The sequence below is a fragment of the Rattus norvegicus genome, chromosome 4, assembly GCF_036323735.1.
Source record: "Rattus norvegicus strain BN/NHsdMcwi chromosome 4, GRCr8, whole genome shotgun sequence".
Lineage (NCBI taxonomy): Eukaryota > Metazoa > Chordata > Mammalia > Rodentia > Muridae > Rattus > Rattus norvegicus.
In genome coordinates this window covers 6,772,448-6,793,574 of record NC_086022.1, presented here as the reverse complement: position 1 = coordinate 6,793,574, position 21,127 = coordinate 6,772,448, and the positions used below count along the sequence as shown (strand labels likewise).

At 40.6% G+C, this 21,127-nt stretch overlaps 1 protein-coding gene across 5 annotated transcripts in view; it reads right to left on the bottom strand.

Annotated features, from left to right (window-relative positions):
• Lmbr1 (limb development membrane protein 1) overlaps positions 1–21,127 on the bottom strand; it is a 170,702-nt gene that overhangs the window by 26,951 nt on the left and 122,624 nt on the right. For 3 of the 5 annotated variants that reach the window (XM_063286221.1, NM_001191858.2, XM_039107740.2), the window contains 6 exons: positions 14,742–14,822; positions 10,161–10,237; positions 9,530–9,607; positions 6,464–6,537; positions 6,161–6,251; positions 4,834–4,900 (listed from right to left, as the gene is read on the bottom strand). In XM_063286221.1, coding sequence (XP_063142291.1) covers positions 4,834–4,900; positions 6,161–6,251; positions 6,464–6,537; positions 9,530–9,607; positions 10,161–10,237; positions 14,742–14,822 — 468 coding nt within the window. Of the gene's footprint in view, positions 1–4,833; positions 4,901–6,160; positions 6,252–6,463; positions 6,538–9,529; positions 9,608–10,160; positions 10,238–12,193; positions 12,279–14,741; positions 14,823–21,127 lie in introns of those variants that run through there. The other 2 variants (XR_010065654.1, XR_010065655.1) reach the window with 2 other exon arrangements.

The following is a 21,127-nucleotide window of genomic DNA, read 5'->3' as shown; positions in this document are numbered from 1 at the left end:
ATCACACTCTGCCTCACACCTACCCCTGCTGAGTATCTGGAAAGTATAAATCACACTCTGCTTCACACCTACCCCTGCTGAGTATCTGGAAGGTATAAATCACACTCTGCCTCACACCTACCCCTGCTGAGTATCTGTGAAAGTATAAATCACACTCTGCCTCACACCTACCCCTGCTGAGTATCTGGAAGGTATAAATCACACTCTGCCTCACACCTACCCCTGCTGAGTATCTGGAAAGTATAAATCACACTCTGCCTCACACCTACCCCTGCTGAGTATCTGGAAGGTATAAATCACACTCTGCCTCACACCTACCCCTGCTGAGTATCTGGAAAGTATAAATCACACTCTGCCTCACACCTACCCCTGCTGAGTATCTGTGAAAGTATAAATCACACTCTGCCTCACACCTACCCCTGCTGAGTATCTGTGAAAGTATAAATCACACTCTGCCTCACACCTACCCCTGCTGAGTATCTGGAAAGTATAAATCACACTCTGCTTCACACCTGCCCCTGCTGAGTATCTGTGAAAGTATAAATCACACTCTGCTTCACACCTGCCCCTGCTGAGTATCTGTGAAAGTATAAATCACACTCTGCCTCACACCTACCCCTGCTGAGTATCTGGAAGGTATAAATCACACTCTGCTTCACACCTACCCCTGCTGAGTATCTGGAAAGTATAAATCACACTCTGCCTCACACCTACCCCTGCTGAGTATCTGGAAGGTATAAATCACACTCTGCCTCACACCTACCCCTGCTGAGTATCTGGAAAGTATAAATCACACTCTGCCTCACACCTACCCCTGCTGAGTATCTGTGAAAGTATAAATCACACTCTGCCTCACACCTACCCCTGCTGAGTATCTGGAAAGTATAAATCACACTCTGCTTCACACCTACCCCTGCTGAGTATCTGGAAGGTATAAATCACACTCTGCCTCACACCTACCCCTGCTGAGTATCTGGAAGGTATAAATCACACTCTGCCTCACACCTACCCCTGCTGAGTATCTGGAAAGTATAAATCACACTCTGCCTCACACCTACCCCTGCTGAGTATCTGGAAGGTATAAATCACACTCTGCCTCACACCTACCCCTGCTGAGTATCTGGAAAGTATAAATCACACTCTGCCTCACACCTACCCCTGCTGAGTATCTGTGAAAGTATAAATCACACTCTGCCTCACACCTACCCCTGCTGAGTATCTGTGAAAGTATAAATCACACTCTGCCTCACACCTACCCCTGCTGAGTATCTGGAAAGTATAAATCACACTCTGCTTCACACCTGCCCCTGCTGAGTATCTGTGAAAGTATAAATCACACTCTGCTTCACACCTGCCCCTGCTGAGTATCTGTGAAAGTATAAATCACACTCTGCCTCACACCTACCCCTGCTGAGTATCTGGAAGGTATAAATCACACTCTGCTTCACACCTACCCCTGCTGAGTATCTGGAAAGTATAAATCACACTCTGCCTCACACCTACCCCTGCTGAGTATCTGGAAGGTATAAATCACACTCTGCCTCACACCTACCCCTGCTGAGTATCTGTGAAAGTATAAATCACACTCTGCCTCACACCTACCCCTGCTGAGTATCTGGAAGGTATAAATCACACTCTGCCTCACACCTACCCCTGCTGAGTATCTGGAAGGTACTGTTTACTTCCATGTCACAGCAGGTAAAGCTCAGATTGAAGAGTGACACTGACCAAATGCAAGCCTTCTCCAGAAACAGTAATCTCTAACAAAGTCCCTCTCCCGATAAATGACAGATTACTGGACTCAGATAAGGAATAGGTTCAGATACCTAAATTATATACAAGCTGATCTGAAAGAAAGGCTACTCTTGTTTCAGTATCATACTTTTGTAACTCAGCATTTTGACCTTGCAGAACTAGTGAGTTTTAAGGTACAAAGATAAAAATCATTTAAAAACATAATAAGCAAACATATTTCAAAGATGGTGCCTGAACTCGAAGGCAAACTCATCTGGGGCTTGAGAAGAAGAGTGATGGAAAACAAGCTCGCTTGTCTTCCCAGCCAAGCCGTGAACAGCATGCTGTCATAGAGGTGTTCTTCAAAACACACGGCTGAGCATCTGCAGGGAACTGCTTAACCACTCTCATTTCATCCTGCTGTAACCATGTCCTCAAGTCACACTCAGCCTGTATTAAACAGTGACCTGTACTTAAAATAAGAACATCCACTATGCCAAAATAGGGATTCTTTACAATCAAACTCTGACCACACACCAGAACAATGTGTCAGCTCATTGAAGGCACAGCAATGTTCTTACAGGTTTTAAAGGACTGAATGCAAAAAAAAAAAAAAACAAAAAACAAAAAAAAAACTTACATTTGCTACATACAATAAGCTACATTCATTTCATTGACTTAAAATGCCTGCTCAAAATAACCCTCACAACTTCTTTGTAGCAAGTGATAAGCTTATTAAGTTATTTAGTGAACATTTTTCAATGAACCCATGTCCCCCATTCAAATGTAGTAAGCTATGTGAGAGTAATGCTTCAATGGGCATGTTAGTCACATCGTGCACTTAGACCTTGAGCTGCAGACTTCATCAACAATAGCAGCTGATGATTCTTAAAAGAAAACAGCTATAAGACATTTTTGTTTTCATTTTCTTATACAACTATATCATCAAATTCACTATGGTACTCTGGAATCAGTGTACTTTCAATTCATAATTGAATTTATCCTCTTCATTAACCATCACTCAGATGTCAGGTCCTATGTTCTGTTCTGCTGTGTGCCCATTTCTCCTAACGACAGATGCTGCGGATTGATCTCACAGGAGCGAAGGAGATCAAGTTGAGGTCAGATCTCCTTGTGAGAGCTGAGGAGAGAGGGAAATTTTCACAGCCAGGGATGTGGTTAATGCGTCCTCTGTTCTGATCTCAGGCTTTTCAGCTGGTGCATCTCAACCCTGCTCTTCAGCAGGGGCACACTCATCTGTATCTCACCTTCTTAAAATCAAAGGCTCAATCCAAAGCATTAGCAGATCACAAAGTAACTCTCTAGTTTGCATTTCCCATAATACAAAACGAAGGCTTTATCTCTACTCTAGAACTTTTTGAATACTGCAGAAAGCCTCCATGAATCTGTTTAACGTATTTACTCTTTTCATCTATTCAGTGCCACTGGGCATAACACGTATTGCAGTGCATACCGCTGTCTTACATGGCGCCACATGACTCACTGTACCGCAGCGCACTCCACTAATCCTGTTTGGACAGCTGGGGCCAAGGGCTTCTCAGCTGCATTTTAATTGTTCCATCTTTTTTTTTTCCTTTTTATTTATCTCTATGGCAAACTATTCAGGAATTTAATTTGTCAGGCTTCAAAAAGTAAATTTTACCATTAATTTGTTTTGTTTGTAGTAAGCCTATACACAGCAGGTGATTTTCTCCCATAAAATAAAAATACATTAATGATTATGAATTACTCTTAAATAACAAAGCACAATAAATAAGACTTTCAAAGGTTCGAAATGGAAAGGCAGCTGATCACTACCAGTATCTGCTGGACTATCCTAACAGATGTAGCATTTAGCTTCATTAGTGGTGGCACTAATGTGTGTGTTTCATGTTTCAATATTAGCCCATCATAAGCAGATGCGTTCTACCAATCAAACACGAAAGAGTCATACTCAATAAATGGCCTGTGGAAGAGAGGTTTTAGACTTATACTTTAATTCTACTGTTTATTAAAGCATACAAAACTACTGCAAAGCACCCGCTTTCTGACACAGCTGCGACACTGATGGCATGACCCTTGAGTCGGTAATGGAGGCAGTGTCAGAGAGAGCAAGCTCCTGGTCTACACTGCCACTGGAGACGGGGACAGAGTTCACACAGAGCAGAGCAAGCTCCTGGTCTACACTGCCCATGGAAACGGGGACAGAGTTCACACAGAGCAGAGCAAGCTCCTGGTCTACACTGCCACTGGAGACGGGGACAGAGTTCACACAGAGCAGAGCAAGCTCCTGGTCTACACTGCCCATGGAGACGGGGACAGAGTTCACAGAGATACTCTGCCTGGTCATTTTCTCATCGTTAATTTACAAGGTTAGAACCTAAGTCTTGAGAATTATATAGAACTGCCTAAAAGAAACATCTGCCTGAAATAATATTTAGCTAAGAACATTCTAGAACAGTGCATTATAAAGGACAAATGACTTATGACTCAACTATTTCAGCAACAAAGTAGAATTCTCTTTCACAGTAAAGCCTGCCTGTATTTCAGTCATTTAAGGAGACGCTATGATTGGCAGGCAAGTGGAGACCGCAGGACTGACAACTGTCCTTTGACTTGGTGTCTGCTCTCAGGGACTACACACATCATGCTCAGCTCTATTTCCATGAGCACAGAGCAGCTTAAAAAAAGTTTACAAATTTCTATGTTTTTAAAAGCACACATTAAACTATACATTTGCAAATATATTCATATGTAGAAATTGTTTTAATATTTTCTAGGTGCTAAAGTGATTTTTAAAAGTCACAGTTTCCTCATTAGAAGATTCAAAAGCCCAACTTGTAAATGTGGTAAGAAATAAAAGACTTATTTATTGTTTGGGAAAGGAATGGTTTAAGTGCTTAAAAAATAAATGGTCTTTGTTTAAGAAAAGCACTGGCTCTGGTATGGCCCTATACACAAATAAAGTATAGGATAATATAATATTATGTTTTAAAGGTGATTTTTTATAAAGAATTTATAAAGCAAAAGTTAAAGAGATGTAATAAAGCTATCTGTAAAACCATTGACTTTTAATGAGCATTTCTCAATCCAACTTACCCAGTGTTCTTGACATCACAGGCAAAGCAGAGCTCAAGACTAAAATTGACACACAATTCCCAATGATCTGTGGAGAGAAGGAAAGCATGATGTGCAGGGAAACAGCAGCAGGCAAGAGCACCTCACAGCACTCTTGGAAGGACAGTGCAGGACAGAGACTCGGAGCACCTGGCAACTTCTTAAAGACACTAATCACCAGAGTAGAATTTAAACATAATGAGCCTTTCCATTTAAAGTTACATTTATGAATTCCACAAAACAGAGTATAGGTGCAAACAAATAGACACTCATAGAATACATAAATAGTATACATTTTATATTATTTTAATGTGGTTGGCAATTTGAAAGCTTTGCCTATGAAATTTAAAAAAAAAAAAAAGAACACCTTTGGACTCCTGACTAAATCTTATCTTACATAACATCTACTCTGACCTAAACAACCATTATAAGCTTCAACTCTGGGATTTGAAAACACTAGAAACAAAAACATCTAAATCTAAGTAATTCATGTGCAATGTATCTTCTAGTTACTCAGTCTCCTCCAATGAGAGGCACTAAAAACAATTAGTATTTATAATCGCCGCAATTAGATACTGGCTACTTAGTGACTTTAAGGAACCTGTAGTAGTATACATCTGGGTGGATGGATAGATATTCCATACAAGTAATATATATTATAGAGCAGGTACACACACACACACACACACACACACACACACTCTTGCGGACTGTAAATATAGACTATGTAATACAAATGGGAAAGGCCAGCAGCAGCTTTTAGCCATTCTCCTTAGGCAGCCTGTGAGATTATTTTATAAAGATCCATTTATTATGTAATGAAACAGCCTTTATTGCCCTGGAGTCAGTGACACATTGTATAAAATCAAATTAGCCTCACATCACACTGTCTCTGAACAGATCTCTTCCTTCTCACTTTAATTATTCAGAATTGAATACTTTGTCTCTACTACTTGTACCAACTAAGCTCTTCAGATTTCAAACAAGCTCCCAAAGTACAGTTAGCACAGTCCAAGTTACTCATTAGCAATATGTTTTCTTTAAGAAGAAAAGGGGTCATTCAGGAGACTTCCACAGCTAGTTACCAAGTGCAGTAGTTCTATGCATTTACAAGTGAATGGATGCAGTCCAAATTACACAGAGCACATCCTATCCCACTCACTCAGCATTCTGAAAACCTTCCTTTGTGTATCTGCTACTTACAAATACACATCAGCCCAGAAGAGCTATTCAGGGTGATTACTAACTAAAACACTTGCTTATCTTGGAAGCAAAAGAAAAGCCAGTGGCTTCTAAGACTTTACCTTACCTTTGTCATGGTTGTGTCATCCTTCTTGGGTGTAAAGTTTCCAAAAACTCTGAGGCTATAGAAACCAACAACAGAAGATACCATGAGATAGCTGTGAGAATGAAGGAAAAACTCTCCAAGAGAATGCATACTACCCAAAGTTAAAACCCATAGGAAAAGCAAAGCAAAACAAACAGCCACTAAGGCTTATGGAAGACTGGCTTGTTTTTCTTTGCAGACAAGTGTCTTAGTAAATTACTACTGTCCCAGAAACTAGACAGAAAACTTGTTAACAGACATAACATTCGGCTGAAGAAAGGATACAAAATCAGAATGATTTCAAGTGCAGCTCCCACAAAGCCAAAAGTGGAGAGAGAGGCGCTTCCTATGCCAGGGCCCTGCAGGGAAGACACTCCTCAGAATCCAGTGATGCCATTACACAAGACAATTGAATTAGGAACATTTAACACCTTACTTAAGACAGCATGAACCCTCCAAAGCCTAACTGACTTCTTCATAAACTCAACAGAATGTTATTAATTTTAACAGGTTCAAAAATAACCTGGTTTGCCTCAAATGTACTTTTAAGTCATTTGCCAAAATGATATCATTATGATTACTGCTGTAAAATAGAACAATCTGCTATCTGAGAAAAACGCCTCGAATATTCTGGGAGTTATTTTTTCCTTTTTTTATATTTCATTTTCCTTTCTTTTTTAAAAACTTTTTACTGATTATTTGTGAATTTCACAGCATGCAGTTTTGGACCAGCCCCTTCATGCATTCCAACAGTTCATAGATGGGATAGATGCTGGGGTAGGCTATCAAAGCCCTGCATCTGGGCCTGGATGATAGCTACGTTGGTCAGCTTACAGCTCTTCAGCACTGCCCAAGAAAGAGGCAGGGCCCACTTTCCTGAGTTCTGCAACTGGCAATGGGGCAGGGCTAGTTCACTTGCTCTTATGCTCCCATGCCCTCCAGGCCAGCTCTCATAAGCTGCACAGGCCAGCGGCAGGGCTAGCTCTCCCAAGATCATACCCTGGGGGGCAGCTCACACATGCCCCTACCACCTAGCCAATTCTACTGTGCTGCCCAGGTGAGGTGCTGCTCTCTGGGGAGGCTTTTTTGTTTTTGTTTTTTAAATACAGTAATATATAACCAATGCAGAAGCAAAATATAAAGATTATACTCTAGAGCTTGCCAAATTTAAGATATATTTATAAAGCAATGTATATCCAATTTCCTTTTCCCAAATTTTTCTTGGTAATTCAGCTACAAATGTATGACTGATAACACTTATTTTTTAAAAGTAATTTTAACAAAATAAAAAGTAACAGATATTTTTATAAATATTATCCTAATCTCAAGACCTATATTTACTTATGCAAAACAGAACAAATAATGTTCAGATGCTGATAACTGACAGCAAACATCAGTCCACTAAAGTAGGAACAATATTTTCAAAGCTTACTGCTAGAGATTAAAGGATAATCTCTAAATACACAACACCATTCCCCTGGTTGTCTTAAATTACAACAGCAGAGATAAAGCAAAATACAATGGAAAACAATAGCTAATATCACACACATTATAGTGGAGATAAAGGAGTAAGAATAACCCATGGAATTCCATACATAAATAAACTGAGGTCTTGGGACCAACCTTTAAGGGGCTGTGCCTCCTTCTCCCTATAATAGGCAGGACCCAGATGCAGTGGGTCAGAGTGTTCAAGAGTGCACCATACCATCATAGTCCAACATGCCCACCACTCTACTCAACAAATGGAAGCTCAGCTTTCATAAATTTTATAGTAAATCATTTCATCCACTTTTCTCTCATTAATCTGTCTTTTGCTACTAGGGCCTCTGTTATGAACCCTGTGCTGGGTAACAAAAAGATCCTACTTTCCTCCCCTACAAAGGTATACTGGCAAGACAAAAAAAAAAAAAGTTCTGGAATATTCACTGTCTCAAAAGCAATGACAGGAAGATTAAAAGCACTCAGACATTTACACAAGCATGCATGGGGCCTGGAAGTACAGGTCACGGTACTGTGCAGTAAGGGGATGCTACAAAATGCACCCTGCTCTTCTACGACACTACAGTGGAGTGAGAGCAAGCATGAGTCACAGAGGCAGCTTCCCCCTTTGGGATTACAGTAAAAGGAAAAGGCAAAGCCAGGACTGCAAGGAGAAGCATCCTGTGCACAAGGCCTCCAGTGAGAGCTGGGGGAAACAAGGTGATAAAGGTAGAGGAGCTCTCACACATGCTGCTGCTTATGAAAGACAAAAATGGCCGAAGAAATTCAAAGCAGGTTATCTTCATCTCAAGTAGAAAGGAATTAAGACATAGAATGACAACATATGCCTTAAAGAGAAACATGACAGAGTAAGTCAGGAGGGTTTTAATGTCACCACTATGAGGATTGGAAAACTGCTGACTTAGAAAAATAAAGTGAATTTCAAAAGGTAAATCAAATACCCACTTTACATATTCAAAAGTAGCTAGGTCTGACGGCCCACACCTGTATTTCCAGTCCTTAGGAGGTAAAAGCAGAAGGGTCAGAAGTCCAAGGTCATCCTTGGCTCCATAAGGAATCTCAGGCCAGGCTGAGTGACATGTAATCTTGTCCCAAAACATGAGTGTGTGCATGTACTTAGGAAGCTGAGGCAAGGCATTGCAAAAGACAAAAGACTGTGTGTCAAGTACAAGTATTTAGTGATAAACATCTTCCTAATAAAAGGTGTAGTTAAAACGGGGTAACCACCAGACTCTAATAAAATCCTCAACTTCTTTTGCTTGGGATTACTTTTGAGACAGTGTCAGCATGTAGCCCAGGCTGATCTTGAACTCAAACTCATGACACTCAGTCCCTTAGGTGCTGGGATTGTATGCATATACCACCATGACTGGTGGCATCATCAATCTTTAAACCAGATAAAGTTAACTCATGAAACAAGTTCATCTAGATGCCCCTCCAATAGCCACACAGTTGAAGTGCATTTCAGAAGACGTGTGATACTTCTGACACACAATCCCTCTACTTTTCCAACATGTAATAAGTTGATGGAGTCTAGCTGATCTACCCTTTATACATCACTATTTTAGAGAAAGCATTTTCTTTAAAGAATTACAAGTAAATAATTCAGTAAAACTCAACGTCAAGTCTGACACAGACGTCTATAAATAACCCAGATACTTGAAAGAAACACCCTAGAAACAAAAGTACATACATACATATCATATACATAAGATATGAACATGTTCGTGCAAACTTTATTCAGAGAAGTTCACATGGCCTAAAATGTTTACAACCAGAAAGATGTTTCCATGAGCTTACACAAAACATTCTGACACATCTAGAAAGACTTTGGAATGCATTTAACTTTACCCTTGTTCCCTTTGGCATTGCAGTCTCATCAACCAGCAGGCAAAGAATATTACACGCCACCAGGAGGACTGAAATGGACTGCAACAGAAAGGGTACTACTGTCAGGTCTCAGTTTCAAACACGACTTTTGACAATACATAGAACATGTGTCTTTCAGAATGGGGTCAGTCCTGTAATGAGTATATACTCTATATAGTATACATAAGAACTCTAAGACAATCCCAAACCTTCTGTAAATTATAATTTCAAGGCTCATGACAGAAGATAACAATATGGAAGTGTTTCCTATGTCGACGTCGCAGTGAGAGACCCACAGCTTCACAAACCATAGCTCATCTTAGACAGGAACGCCACTCCTAAAGATTCGGAAGCAGCAGCCATGCTTTCTGTTTTTTTAATTCTCCTCGGGCAAAACCTGAAATCCCTGATGCATGCAGAAGCTAAAGCTGGACAACTTCTGACGACTTATCTAACTGTCATTCGTTTCCACTTCTGCTCTGCTGCATTTTTACAAACTGTAATACAGACTGATTTTGATTCTGTTAACAGAAACAAATTTTCCTGGGAATGGCTTGGCTAAGGGAAACACAGAAGACGATACACTTTACTCAAGCTCGCAATTGCTTCTTACTGTTTCAATAAGGAGGAGAACCATAACAGCAGGATACACCAAATTTCTCTCCCATGCTGAAGCTTTTTTCCGCCTCTCTATTAGAAAGAAAACAAAATAAAATAAAAATTTCAGCAATTTCCAAAACTTATTTCCAGGTTCATGTTTTCATACACCTCATTATATTTCAACCAGCAAACATGAGTTTTTGCTTTCTGAAAAATGTAAATTGTACGATTAACTGTTTTTAATTATCTTCTACAAACTATAAAAATCCATTTAAAACCAGCTTACTACATGAAAAGCTCAATCCCATGAGGCTTAAATTTCAGCTTAGTAAAGACAACTTTGCTTTTAAAGAAATATATCATTAATGAGTAGCTCACTTTTAGGATAAGAATATGTGCACTCGATACACATGTATTTACTAATGTGGGCAGGTATTTGAGTGGGTAAAGAAGTATGAATAATAATTCCTCCTATTTTCAGGTCCCAAGGCTGAATGAACACTTTGTTTTCCAAAGACTATAAGGAACTTTACCTTCTAGCTGAAACAAACTACTTTGTACCACACCCTCCTTGTGCTATGAACATCGGGGAAGAAAAATTAAACTTCGAAACAGTCTCCAAATGTGTTAGAGCAACAAGATAAGGAAAGCAAGAAGGTAAAGAAAGGCTGACATTGTGTGATGTGATGAAGGTGAATCCTTCCTGTGAGCACCCTTTCCCGGCAATGTATTTTCAGTCTGGAGTTGGCATGGGCCCAAAAGTCTGAGAAATCAAGTGGAAGTGAAGAGACAATGGCAAGGGCCTGGAGTGACTCCACAGTAAGAGCACCCACTCCTCATCTAGAGGACCTGGATTTGGTTGCTAGCACCCACATTGTGTGGCTCACAACTACCTGTAACTCCAGTTCCTAGGGTTCTGAGGGCACCTGCACACACGTGGCACACATACTGTCAAAGAGTTATGCACATGCAAACCCATGCACGTGCACCTGCTCACGCTCACACACACACACACAGAGAGAGAGAGAGAGAGAGAGAGAGAGAGAGAGAGAGAGGATGTTTTCCCTTTATTTTTGTACAAGAGGCTAAAGCAGCAATGCTGAAGTGAAATTCTCAGAAAACCCAATAGAAGCAAGTAGATAAACCAAGGAGCTTGGAGCTACAGAAGCAGCTAGAAATTGAGAGGGCAAAAATCTCAGAAATAAGAAATAAAGAAGTAGGTTGCTATGTTGATTTCTTCCTCCTTAAGACCTCAGTAATAGAAAAGCTACAGAAAGGAATGGAGATGTAGTGAGAGGCCTGGAGCTCAGCAATGCTCCAGACCAATTAAGAATTCACTAGGAAGCAGGCAAAACACATCAGGACCAACACCCTAGGAATACAGACAGACAGATAGACATGGCCACTATAAGAGTCTACCCAAAAGAAGAAAATGTACAGTTTCTACGGTTTTGTAAGAAATATCTAGAAGTCATATATTACCAGGAGGCAAAGAAGAAAGAGACAACAGAAACAGACCCTCACTTGGTACACATACAGACTTAGTAGAAAGAGGCCTTGATTGACAGTCAACTAAATAAATGACAAAAAAACAAACTGACAAAGAAATCTGAACCACTGAAAACAGCCACATGATATCCCAGAGCTGAGAGTTACTGTAACTAAAATAATTCAACAAAAAGCTTGAACAACAGTTATGGCACAGCTGGGAGATATTAAAGTGGGAAACAAACTAGAAGACTGCATGAGAGGCTAGGGCACAGAAAGGTGACATAAGAATGGGGAAAGTGTGTTTAACTGGAATCTGAAGGAATCAAAGAAAATAGGACAGATAAAAATTGGTAAGATAATGACCAACAATTTTTCAATAACGAAATTATCAAGCCACAGCCACAAAAGAAAGAAAAAAGAAAAGGACAGGCAAGCAGGCATATGCACCTGTGTGTGTGCGCACACACACACACACACACACACACACAGCTCAGGATCCTGGACTTCTGGTCATGGGAAATACAATGGCCTTTGGGGATAGAGAACAATACGAACCTAAATGACCCAGCTTGCCATCTTGAGAGTTTCCAGAACATGCTGCTGAGAGAAGGAACCAAGAGAAGACCAGCTCATTCCTACCCTGAAAACATGAAATGTGAGTTTGAGAAAACAAACTTGTAAGTCTTCAGAGATGAGACTTCAGGACAAAGAAAGGACACTAAAATCTGCCAAGGATCACCTCAAACCCGTAACAACCCATTGCTGCAGACAAGCATGAGGGAATAGTGCCCACAGCTGCAGGGGCCACAAGGACAAATGCCACATGGTGGTGCAGGTGTCCTGGAGCACCAGCACTCTGATCCAACCTACTGAGATTCTAGGTAACTGAGTCCGTTATCAGCATTCCAAACCAAAGTTTCTTCCTCCCAGAGAAGGCAAAAAAACTTGGAATCTCAAAATGCCTATTTTCCCATCAAAAATTGCCAAGCATGCAAAGAAGCACACAATAAACACGATACTATAAAACAAAACCAATCATTTAAAATTTATCAGGAGCCAACAAAGATGTCAGAATTCAGAGGCAAAGATACTAGAAGTGCTCTTGTCTTCATTAGGAATGCTGTGATAGACAATACCTTGACCAAAAGTAACCTGGGGAGAAAGGGGATTCATTTCAGCTTATAATTGTAGTCCATTGTCATAAAGAGAAGTCAGGACAGTAACGAGACAGGGTGTGGAGGCAGGAAATGATGTGGAGGCCACAGAGGAATGTAGCTCACTAGCTTGCTCCTCATGGCTTGTTCAGTCTGATTGCTCATACAACTCAGGGCCATCTCCCCAAGGGCGTTCCACTCAAAATGGGCTGAGCCCTCCCACATCAATTATTAATTTAAAAAAATGGCCCAATTTAATGAGAGCATTTTTTAATTGAGGTTCTCTTTTTCCAAATGACTCTACCTCAGTGGTTCTCAACCTGTAGTGGTTAACCACTTTGGGCTTAAACGACCCTTTCACTGGGGTCTCCTAAAAATGTAGATATTTACATTATGATTCATAATAGTACCAACCTCAGTTATGAAGTAAAACAAAAATAATTTTATGGTTGGGGTCGTTACAACATGAGGAACTGTACAGATAAGTTGAGAAGCTCTGTTCTAGCTTGCATCACACTGACACTAGACAGCCAACAAACACAGCTCTCAGAGGAGTATAGAAATGGCTCGGTTGGTAAAATACTGGCTGTGCAAGCATGAAAACCTGAGTTTGATTACCAGAGTCCCCATGAGAAAGTCTGGTGTAATGGCATATGCATGGAATCCCAGGGCTGGGAAGGTGGAGGTAGAAACATCTCTGGGGACTGCTGGCTAAGCAGTGTGGTCAAATCAGTGCGCTTCAATTGAACAAACAAAAATCCTCAAAAAAAAAAGTGGAAAGTAAACCTGCCATTAACCTCTGGCATACACGCATGTGAAAACACACACACACACACACACACACACACACACACACACACAAACACAAATATGCACACATTCAAAGTACTCTCATAACTGTTACTTTTTATCCCTGCAGAGGCAGAAGAAACAGATTTAACAATGTCAATTAGCAGCATGATGATAAAAGGCCCAAGTAAAACTGAACACCCAGCCTCTGAGAACAAAATACAGCAGTTGGGTAAGAGATCAGACCTACAGAAAAAAGGTTGAAATGAGAAAAACATAGCAACAGAAATCCAAAGCCAAACACAGAGAGAAAGGAATATAAAACAGAGTCAGCCCTGGGCTACAGCCAATCTGCAAATAATTGGAATCTCTGAAAAGTGGAAAATAAAATATTTGAAGAAATTAACAGCAAAATCTCTCCAAGATATACGAAAAGTATAAATTCCTACATCCATGAAACTCGATGAACTAATGACCATGAAGGCATGTCATAATCGAACTACCTTTTATCAGTGATTTAAAAAAATCTTAAAAGCATATTTTTTAAAATCATGTTGGAAGAGGAGTCATTTACCTATTATTTCTCAAAAACAATACAAGTGAGGCTAACAAGACGACTCAGTGTGACTAAGGGCTCCTGCCACCAGCCTGACAACTTGTGTCCAATCCTGGAAGCCCATACGATGTAAGGAAAAAACCTTGTCCTGCAGGTTGTTCTCTGACCTCCACACCCACTGTGTATGTGGCATGTGTGCACCCACACACAGGAAAAAAATCTACTCCAGTCAAGAGACAAAAGCACATCATTTTGAATACTGGTATATTTGAAAAGTAACTTCAGGGGCTTAGAGCATTTGCTCCTCCTGCACAAGACCCAGGTTCATTCCCCACATCCCACAAGGTGGTTCACAACCACTGGTAACTCCAGTTCTAGGGAACACACAGACAGTCCAGCAAAATATTCATACACATAAAAAATAAGCCTTAAATGTAATTTTAGAAAATATATACTTACCCTCTCCCAAAAGAAAGACTAATCAATGACTCTGAACACAGTAAGTTTTTAACACAAAGTTTTCATAAAGTTTCAAATATTTTAAGACTATTTTACAATCTTAATAACTAAAAGCAACAAATAAACCAAGAAAAAAATACAGTACCTAATTTTGTCTTAAGGGTCTTTACATTCTCAAGTTCTTGCTCCAATTCCATTACATTATATTCCGCCGATGAAGACAGCCCTATTAAAGCAAAAGCATTCTTAAGGGCAGCAGTAGACAGGTTGGAGAACAGGTAGAGCACTAGCTACAATACAAAACATTTGGTACTTACTCATGGAGAGACAGGAGGAATAGATACTGTTGTGAGTCATGTTAAAGACTTACTACTTAGATCAGCGGTTCTCAACCTGTGGGTCACACCCCTACTTGAGGTTAAATGACTCTTTCACAGGGGTCTCATATATCAGGTATCTGGTATATCAGATATTTACATTATGGTTCATAACAGTAGCTAAATTACAGTTATGAAGTGGTTGGGGTCACCACAGCATGAGGAAGTGTATTAAAGGGTCGCATAGGAAGGTTGAGGACCACTGCTCTAGAGCATCCATGTTTCTCAGGACAATGTCTTCCCAAACTTGCTCTGTTATATTACTCTTTTTCTCACATGTTTACCATACCGATTACAAGGAGTCAAGACCTTCAACTCCAATCTGCCTCCCTAAGATGACAATTATCATGGGTGTGGCTGGTGCTTCTGCAGCTTTCTTCACATTCATATTTAACTTCTGTTTCAAATATGGGTTTTCTCTCTCAGGCAAATTCTTTACAAATATCAAGCCAGACACATTAGCTGCCTGCTGTTACCTGTCAATAAACATGTCCTACGAGCGAGCGGAGTGTGCAAACTGCAATCTAACTGCTACCACCTCACTCAGCACTGCTATCTCATTTGTCAGTGTTCTAGTGAGCATTAACATACCCAGCTCACTTGCTCCTGTCTCTGTGAAACATGTTTCCAACCTTGAGAAGAGTGGGCCACTACAGGTTTAGGAACTTTTTAAAGTTTTTACATTCCCCAAATGTTCTTATGTACCACAATAACTGAAATTATTATAGTAAGTCTGACTACTATCAATAGCTTTTGAAAACTCCTACTTAGAGCTCATCATTAGTACTGGGTGTGGCCAACTGGTGAATTTTTGCCAACGTAGTGGGCCACTTAAATGTACATTTTCCTAAATGCAACAGACCACATCCTTATTTCTCATGTGGACTTCCTCATTCCCTCTTTCCGCTTGCTTCTGCAATGGCCTATGTACAGTACCTTCCTCTTCTTTCTGCTTGATCTATAAAATTCTGAAACAGATAAATTCAAACTCCCAGACACAAATGTGTCAGGTTGGGACTCCTCCATTGTTAAGGGACAGTTTCATTATGAATGTGTATTTGGCTGCTGAGAGTTGCCCTTATTATATCTCTAACATGCTTATGTATAAGTAATGTACAACATACGCTTTATCATTTCACAATGATGATTTTCTTAAATATGTTTTGAGAACTTTTACATTTTCATTCCTTTTTGGGTTTTACTTGCCACGAATGTGCATGTGTTCACTGAAACTGTCATCTAAGTAAATCTATGTCACATTTAGTCTCTACCAGTTAAGAATCCACCGGTGATAAGCAAGTGAGCCTGACTCCCTAGTTGAAAAGTGAGCAATTTAAGATTAAAAACTCAGGTGACAACAGATGCTGGCGAGGATGCGGAGAAAGAGGAACACTCCTCCATTGTTGGTGGGATTGCAGACTGGTACAACCATTCTGGAAATTAGTCTGGAGGTTCCTCAGAAAATTGGACATTGAACTACCTGAGGACCCAGCTATACCTCTCTTGGGCATATACCCAAAAGATGCCCCAACATATAAAAAAGACACGTGCTCCACTATGTTCATAGCAGCCTTATTTATAATAGCCAGAAGCTGGAAAGAACCCAGATGCCCTTCAACAGAGGAATGGATACAGAAAATGTGGTACATCTACACAATGGAATATTACTCAGCTATCAAAAACAATGCCTTTATGAAATTCGTAGGCAAATGGTTGGAACTGGAAAATATCATCCTGAGTGAGCTAACCCAATCACAGAAAAACACACATGGTATGCACTCATTGATAAGTGGCTATTAGCCCAAATGCTTGAATTACCCTAGATGCCTAGAACAAATGAAACTCAAGACGGATGATCAAAATGTGAATGCTTCACTCCTTCTTTAAAAGGGGAACAAGAATACCCTTGACAGGGAATAGAGAGGCAAAGATTAAAACAGACACAGAAGGAATACCCATTCAGAGCCTGCCCCACATGTGGCCCATGCATATACAGCCACCCAATTAGACAAGATGGATGAAGCAAAGAAGTGCAGGCAGACAGGAGCTGGATGTAGATCTCTCCCGAGAGACACAGCCAGAATACAGCAAACACAGAGGCGTATGCCAGCAGCAAACCACTGAATTGAGAATAGGACCCCCGTTGAAGGAATCAGAGAAAGAACTGGAAGAGCTTGAAGGGGCTCGAGACCCCATATGTACAACAATGCCAAGCAACCAGAGCTTCCAGGGACTAAGCCACTACCCAAAGACTATATACATCGACTGACCCTGGACTCTGACCTCATAGGTAGCAATGAATATCCTAGTAAGAGCACCAGAGAAAGGGGAAGCCCTGGGTCCTGCTAAGACTGAACCCCCAGTGAACATGACTGTTTGGGGGAGGGCGGTAATGGGGGGAGGATGGAGAGGGGAACACCGATAAGAAAGGGGAGGAGGGAGGGGGATGTTTGCCCGGAAACCGGGAAAGGGAATAACACTCAAAATGTATATAAGAAATACTCAAGTTAATAAAAAAAAAAAAAAAAAGAACTCCTTCTGCTAACTGAATGTCTCAGATAATGGAGCCTTGGCCTTTCTCATGAAAGTGGCCTTCTTGTCTCCACGGGGCATGAGGAGTGGTTCCTCTTCAGCTGTTCTTCCACGTACCCCGCATCCACATGCTCACATCTGCTTGTGTTCACATGGGAATCTCCTCAGTCACCATAGTTTTGATTGTGTTCTTGTGCTTTAAGAATGAAGCCATGGGCTGGAGAGGTGGCTCAGTGGTTCAGAGCCCCGACTGCTCTTCCAGAGGTCCTGAGTTCAAATCCCAGCAACCACATAGTGGTTCACAACCATCTGTAAAGAGATCTGATGCCCTCTTCTGGTGTGTCTGAAGACAGCTACAGTGTACTCATATATAATAAAGAATAAATCTTTAAAAAAAAAAAAAAGAATGAAGCCATGAGAAATAAATGCTAATTTGAACTTCAGACTTCTGGAGGATCTTGACAAGATGAGCTTCACCCCTAACAATCCAGTGATTCCCTATTGCTAGAGCTGCAGAGCTCTCTTAGGCTGGGTACATTTCTGAGAGAAACCCTAACTTACTTCTCAAATTAAAGTTCAGCTATGCAGATGGGAGGACGGAATCTACATTTTTGTCTGCAAGCACTCCTACCCTAGCAGGCCAGAGACCGTCTGTTTTACCTAGAAAGTAATTTTTAGTCTTCTTCTAAGATGATCAAGAGGCAAGTGCCTGGTACCTTAGATGGAGGCAAAGAATGTAGTAATTAAGCCATTTCATGACAGCTTTTTAACAGGCCCTCCCTTTCTTAGCTTATGCCACCTTATCTGGTGGTGACCCTTTGTGAGTTTGGGGAATTCTAAAGTATAAATCAAGCATAGATGATTTAAAAATAGACTCCTTTTTTTCTGTTTAAATGGCTAATTCCAACATTTTCTTGTCTGCTAAATTCCAAGTTATTGTTGTAGTTTTTCCCTTGGGATTTTCTGACCTCCTGGGTCTATGACTCTCTGTTCTCACCCATGGGATGCCACGTACCTGAGTCTACGACTCTGCTCTCACCCACGGATGGCACATACCTATCAGGATGCCTTCCATAAGTCTCAAACTCAGAGCAGCTTAAAAATAAGGAAGTAGTTTCACATAATTGGAAGTTAGGAAACAGACAGAGCAAGCCACCATGTGGTTTTCCAGCAGCTCAATAGTGACATCAAGGGACTAAAGTGTGCCTCCCACACACTAGACTGGTGTGTAAGGACTATGGTTTTCCCTCTTGCAGGGCAAACATGTGGACTGTTTATTTACCTTGATTTCTTCTTTTCCTTCTTTCCTCATCTACATGGACTTTTGATAGTTCTTCCCCAATTCACTGTATTCTAGTGCTTATTTTCTCCCTTGTAATACTCCTACTGAGTCAGAGTTTTCACTGTAACATCAGTGTAAGTAAGCTGAGCCTACAGCCTGCTTTTCTGTACAGCATTCTGTTCATGGTGAAACTCAGAACGACATGAGCTTACCATTTCTTCACGGTTCCACACCCCTTCATCCAAATCTTCATCTTGCTAAAATACTATTTCAAGACTAGAGCTACATTTTTCCTTCCACAGTTAGACTAATTAATGTCTTATGTCAATGCAGAGAGGTGTAGAAGGAATACACCAATACTGCTCTTTTTTTTTTTTTTTTGACCCTAATCAATAAGTAACATCTTAGGGAATGTGTACATAACTCTCCACAACTGTAAGTTGCAGATGGTAAGTTTGACACTGAACTCTCTTCAAAAATATATTTTTTATTAAAAATAATTTTATATAATATATTCTAATTACAATTTCCTCCAGATCCTCCTCATTCCCTTACCCTCCCAATTCTACACTTTCTTTCCTTTCTTTTTATCTCCCATCAGAAAACAGGCAAACAAAAAGCCAGAAATTTTTAAAAGAACACAAGAAACATACACACAAACAAAACCCATAAAAATCAAAATAGAAACCATAATATATAAGAGACCAGTAACTGTGATCAAACAGAGCAATATGAGGCCAAAAGTCTACAAAAAAATACCACTGAGTTCATTTTTCTTTTTTTTGGGCCATCTTCCACAGGACATGGGGCCTACCCTTAAGTGTGGTTAATATACTCCATGAGACTCCCCTGGAGAAGACCAATTTTTCTTTGCAAGTGGTCTGTAAGTTGGAGATGGCTTCATCGGAGATGGGAGTTCATGTCTACATTTCTCCTCTCAGTTCTGGGAGCCCCCCCCCCCACCTCCCCACCGGCCTGAACCTGTGCAGATCCTGTGCATGTCTCTAAAATTTTATGTGCATCAGGTCTGTTACATCTGGAGACATTTTCTTTGCAGTCATCCATCTCTTCTGGATCTAACAATATTTCTACCTCCTCTTCTGTATAGTTCTCTGAGCCCTGAGAGGAAGGGTTTGACGAAGATGTCCCATTCGGAACTCAATATTCCAAAATCTCTCACTCTTAACAAATTGTTCAGCTGTGGGTTTCTGTAGTAGTACCCACCTATCTGATGGTAGCTGAGCAATGGTGTATTACAGAGTGTGCACACACACACACACACACACACACACACACACGTATATACATATGAGTAATTTTATTGCTATGTTCCTTTAACAGGACAACAGTATTTTCCCCTAGACCCATGACCTATCTAGTCTCAGGTTCCTGGCTATCTAAGCAGTGTTATGCATAGGTTCCAATTCCTGGAGTGGGCCTTACGTCCAATCAGAGTGGCTGGTTACCCTACAATGCTTGTGCCACTATTACACCAGCGTATCATACAGATAGGTCACCACTGCCGATCAGAAGAGCTTATAGTTGAGCTGGTTACCTGTCTTCTCTGGTAGCATACAGAGTAGCTTCCAGTACCACGTATACTAGTCAATAGGGATAAAGACTCTAGTTAGGCACCAGCTCAACTTCTCTGTCAAACTCTCTTTTATAAGCAATTGTTCACACCATTTCTGGAAGTCAGAGTTGTTATGGAATAAATGTCAATATTTTAAATCCCTGTTCAGGGTACAAAGCACAGAGCACCGGCATAGCAGAGATGTCAATGTCCATGTGGCAATGTCTCCTGTGAGCCTCTATGGCTTTGACTCTGCACTCAAGTCTCAGCCTGATGAACTTTTCCTGTTATTTACTTGACTGTCTTTTGTCACTTACTTTCTTCCCATCTAGATCTGTGCTTACATTAGTACCTTACCTCTGTAGTCCATAGTTATTATTTCATTAATGATTTTCTCCTATATTCTTGTCTGTGATTCACACCACAATCTGCCAGGTGATTAATTTTTCTGAAAGACTATATTAATTTCCTAATGGTGCTAGACCAAATTACCATAAAGTTTAAGACCCAAAATAGCATCAATTTATTGTCTTATAGTCCTTGATGTCTACAGTCCTACCATTAAGGTGTCAGCAAGACTGTCCCTAGGGCCTGCTAGGGGAGAGCCACACTTTGTCTTTCCTAGCACCTCAAGGCTACCTGCATTTCTTGGTTCTAAGAACTTCCCTCAAATCACTCCCACTTGGGCTTTAACTGTCCTTTCCATTCTTTGGCCATCCTCCTGCAGGCTTACACTGAGCCCACCAGATACTCTGCATGCCTATGAT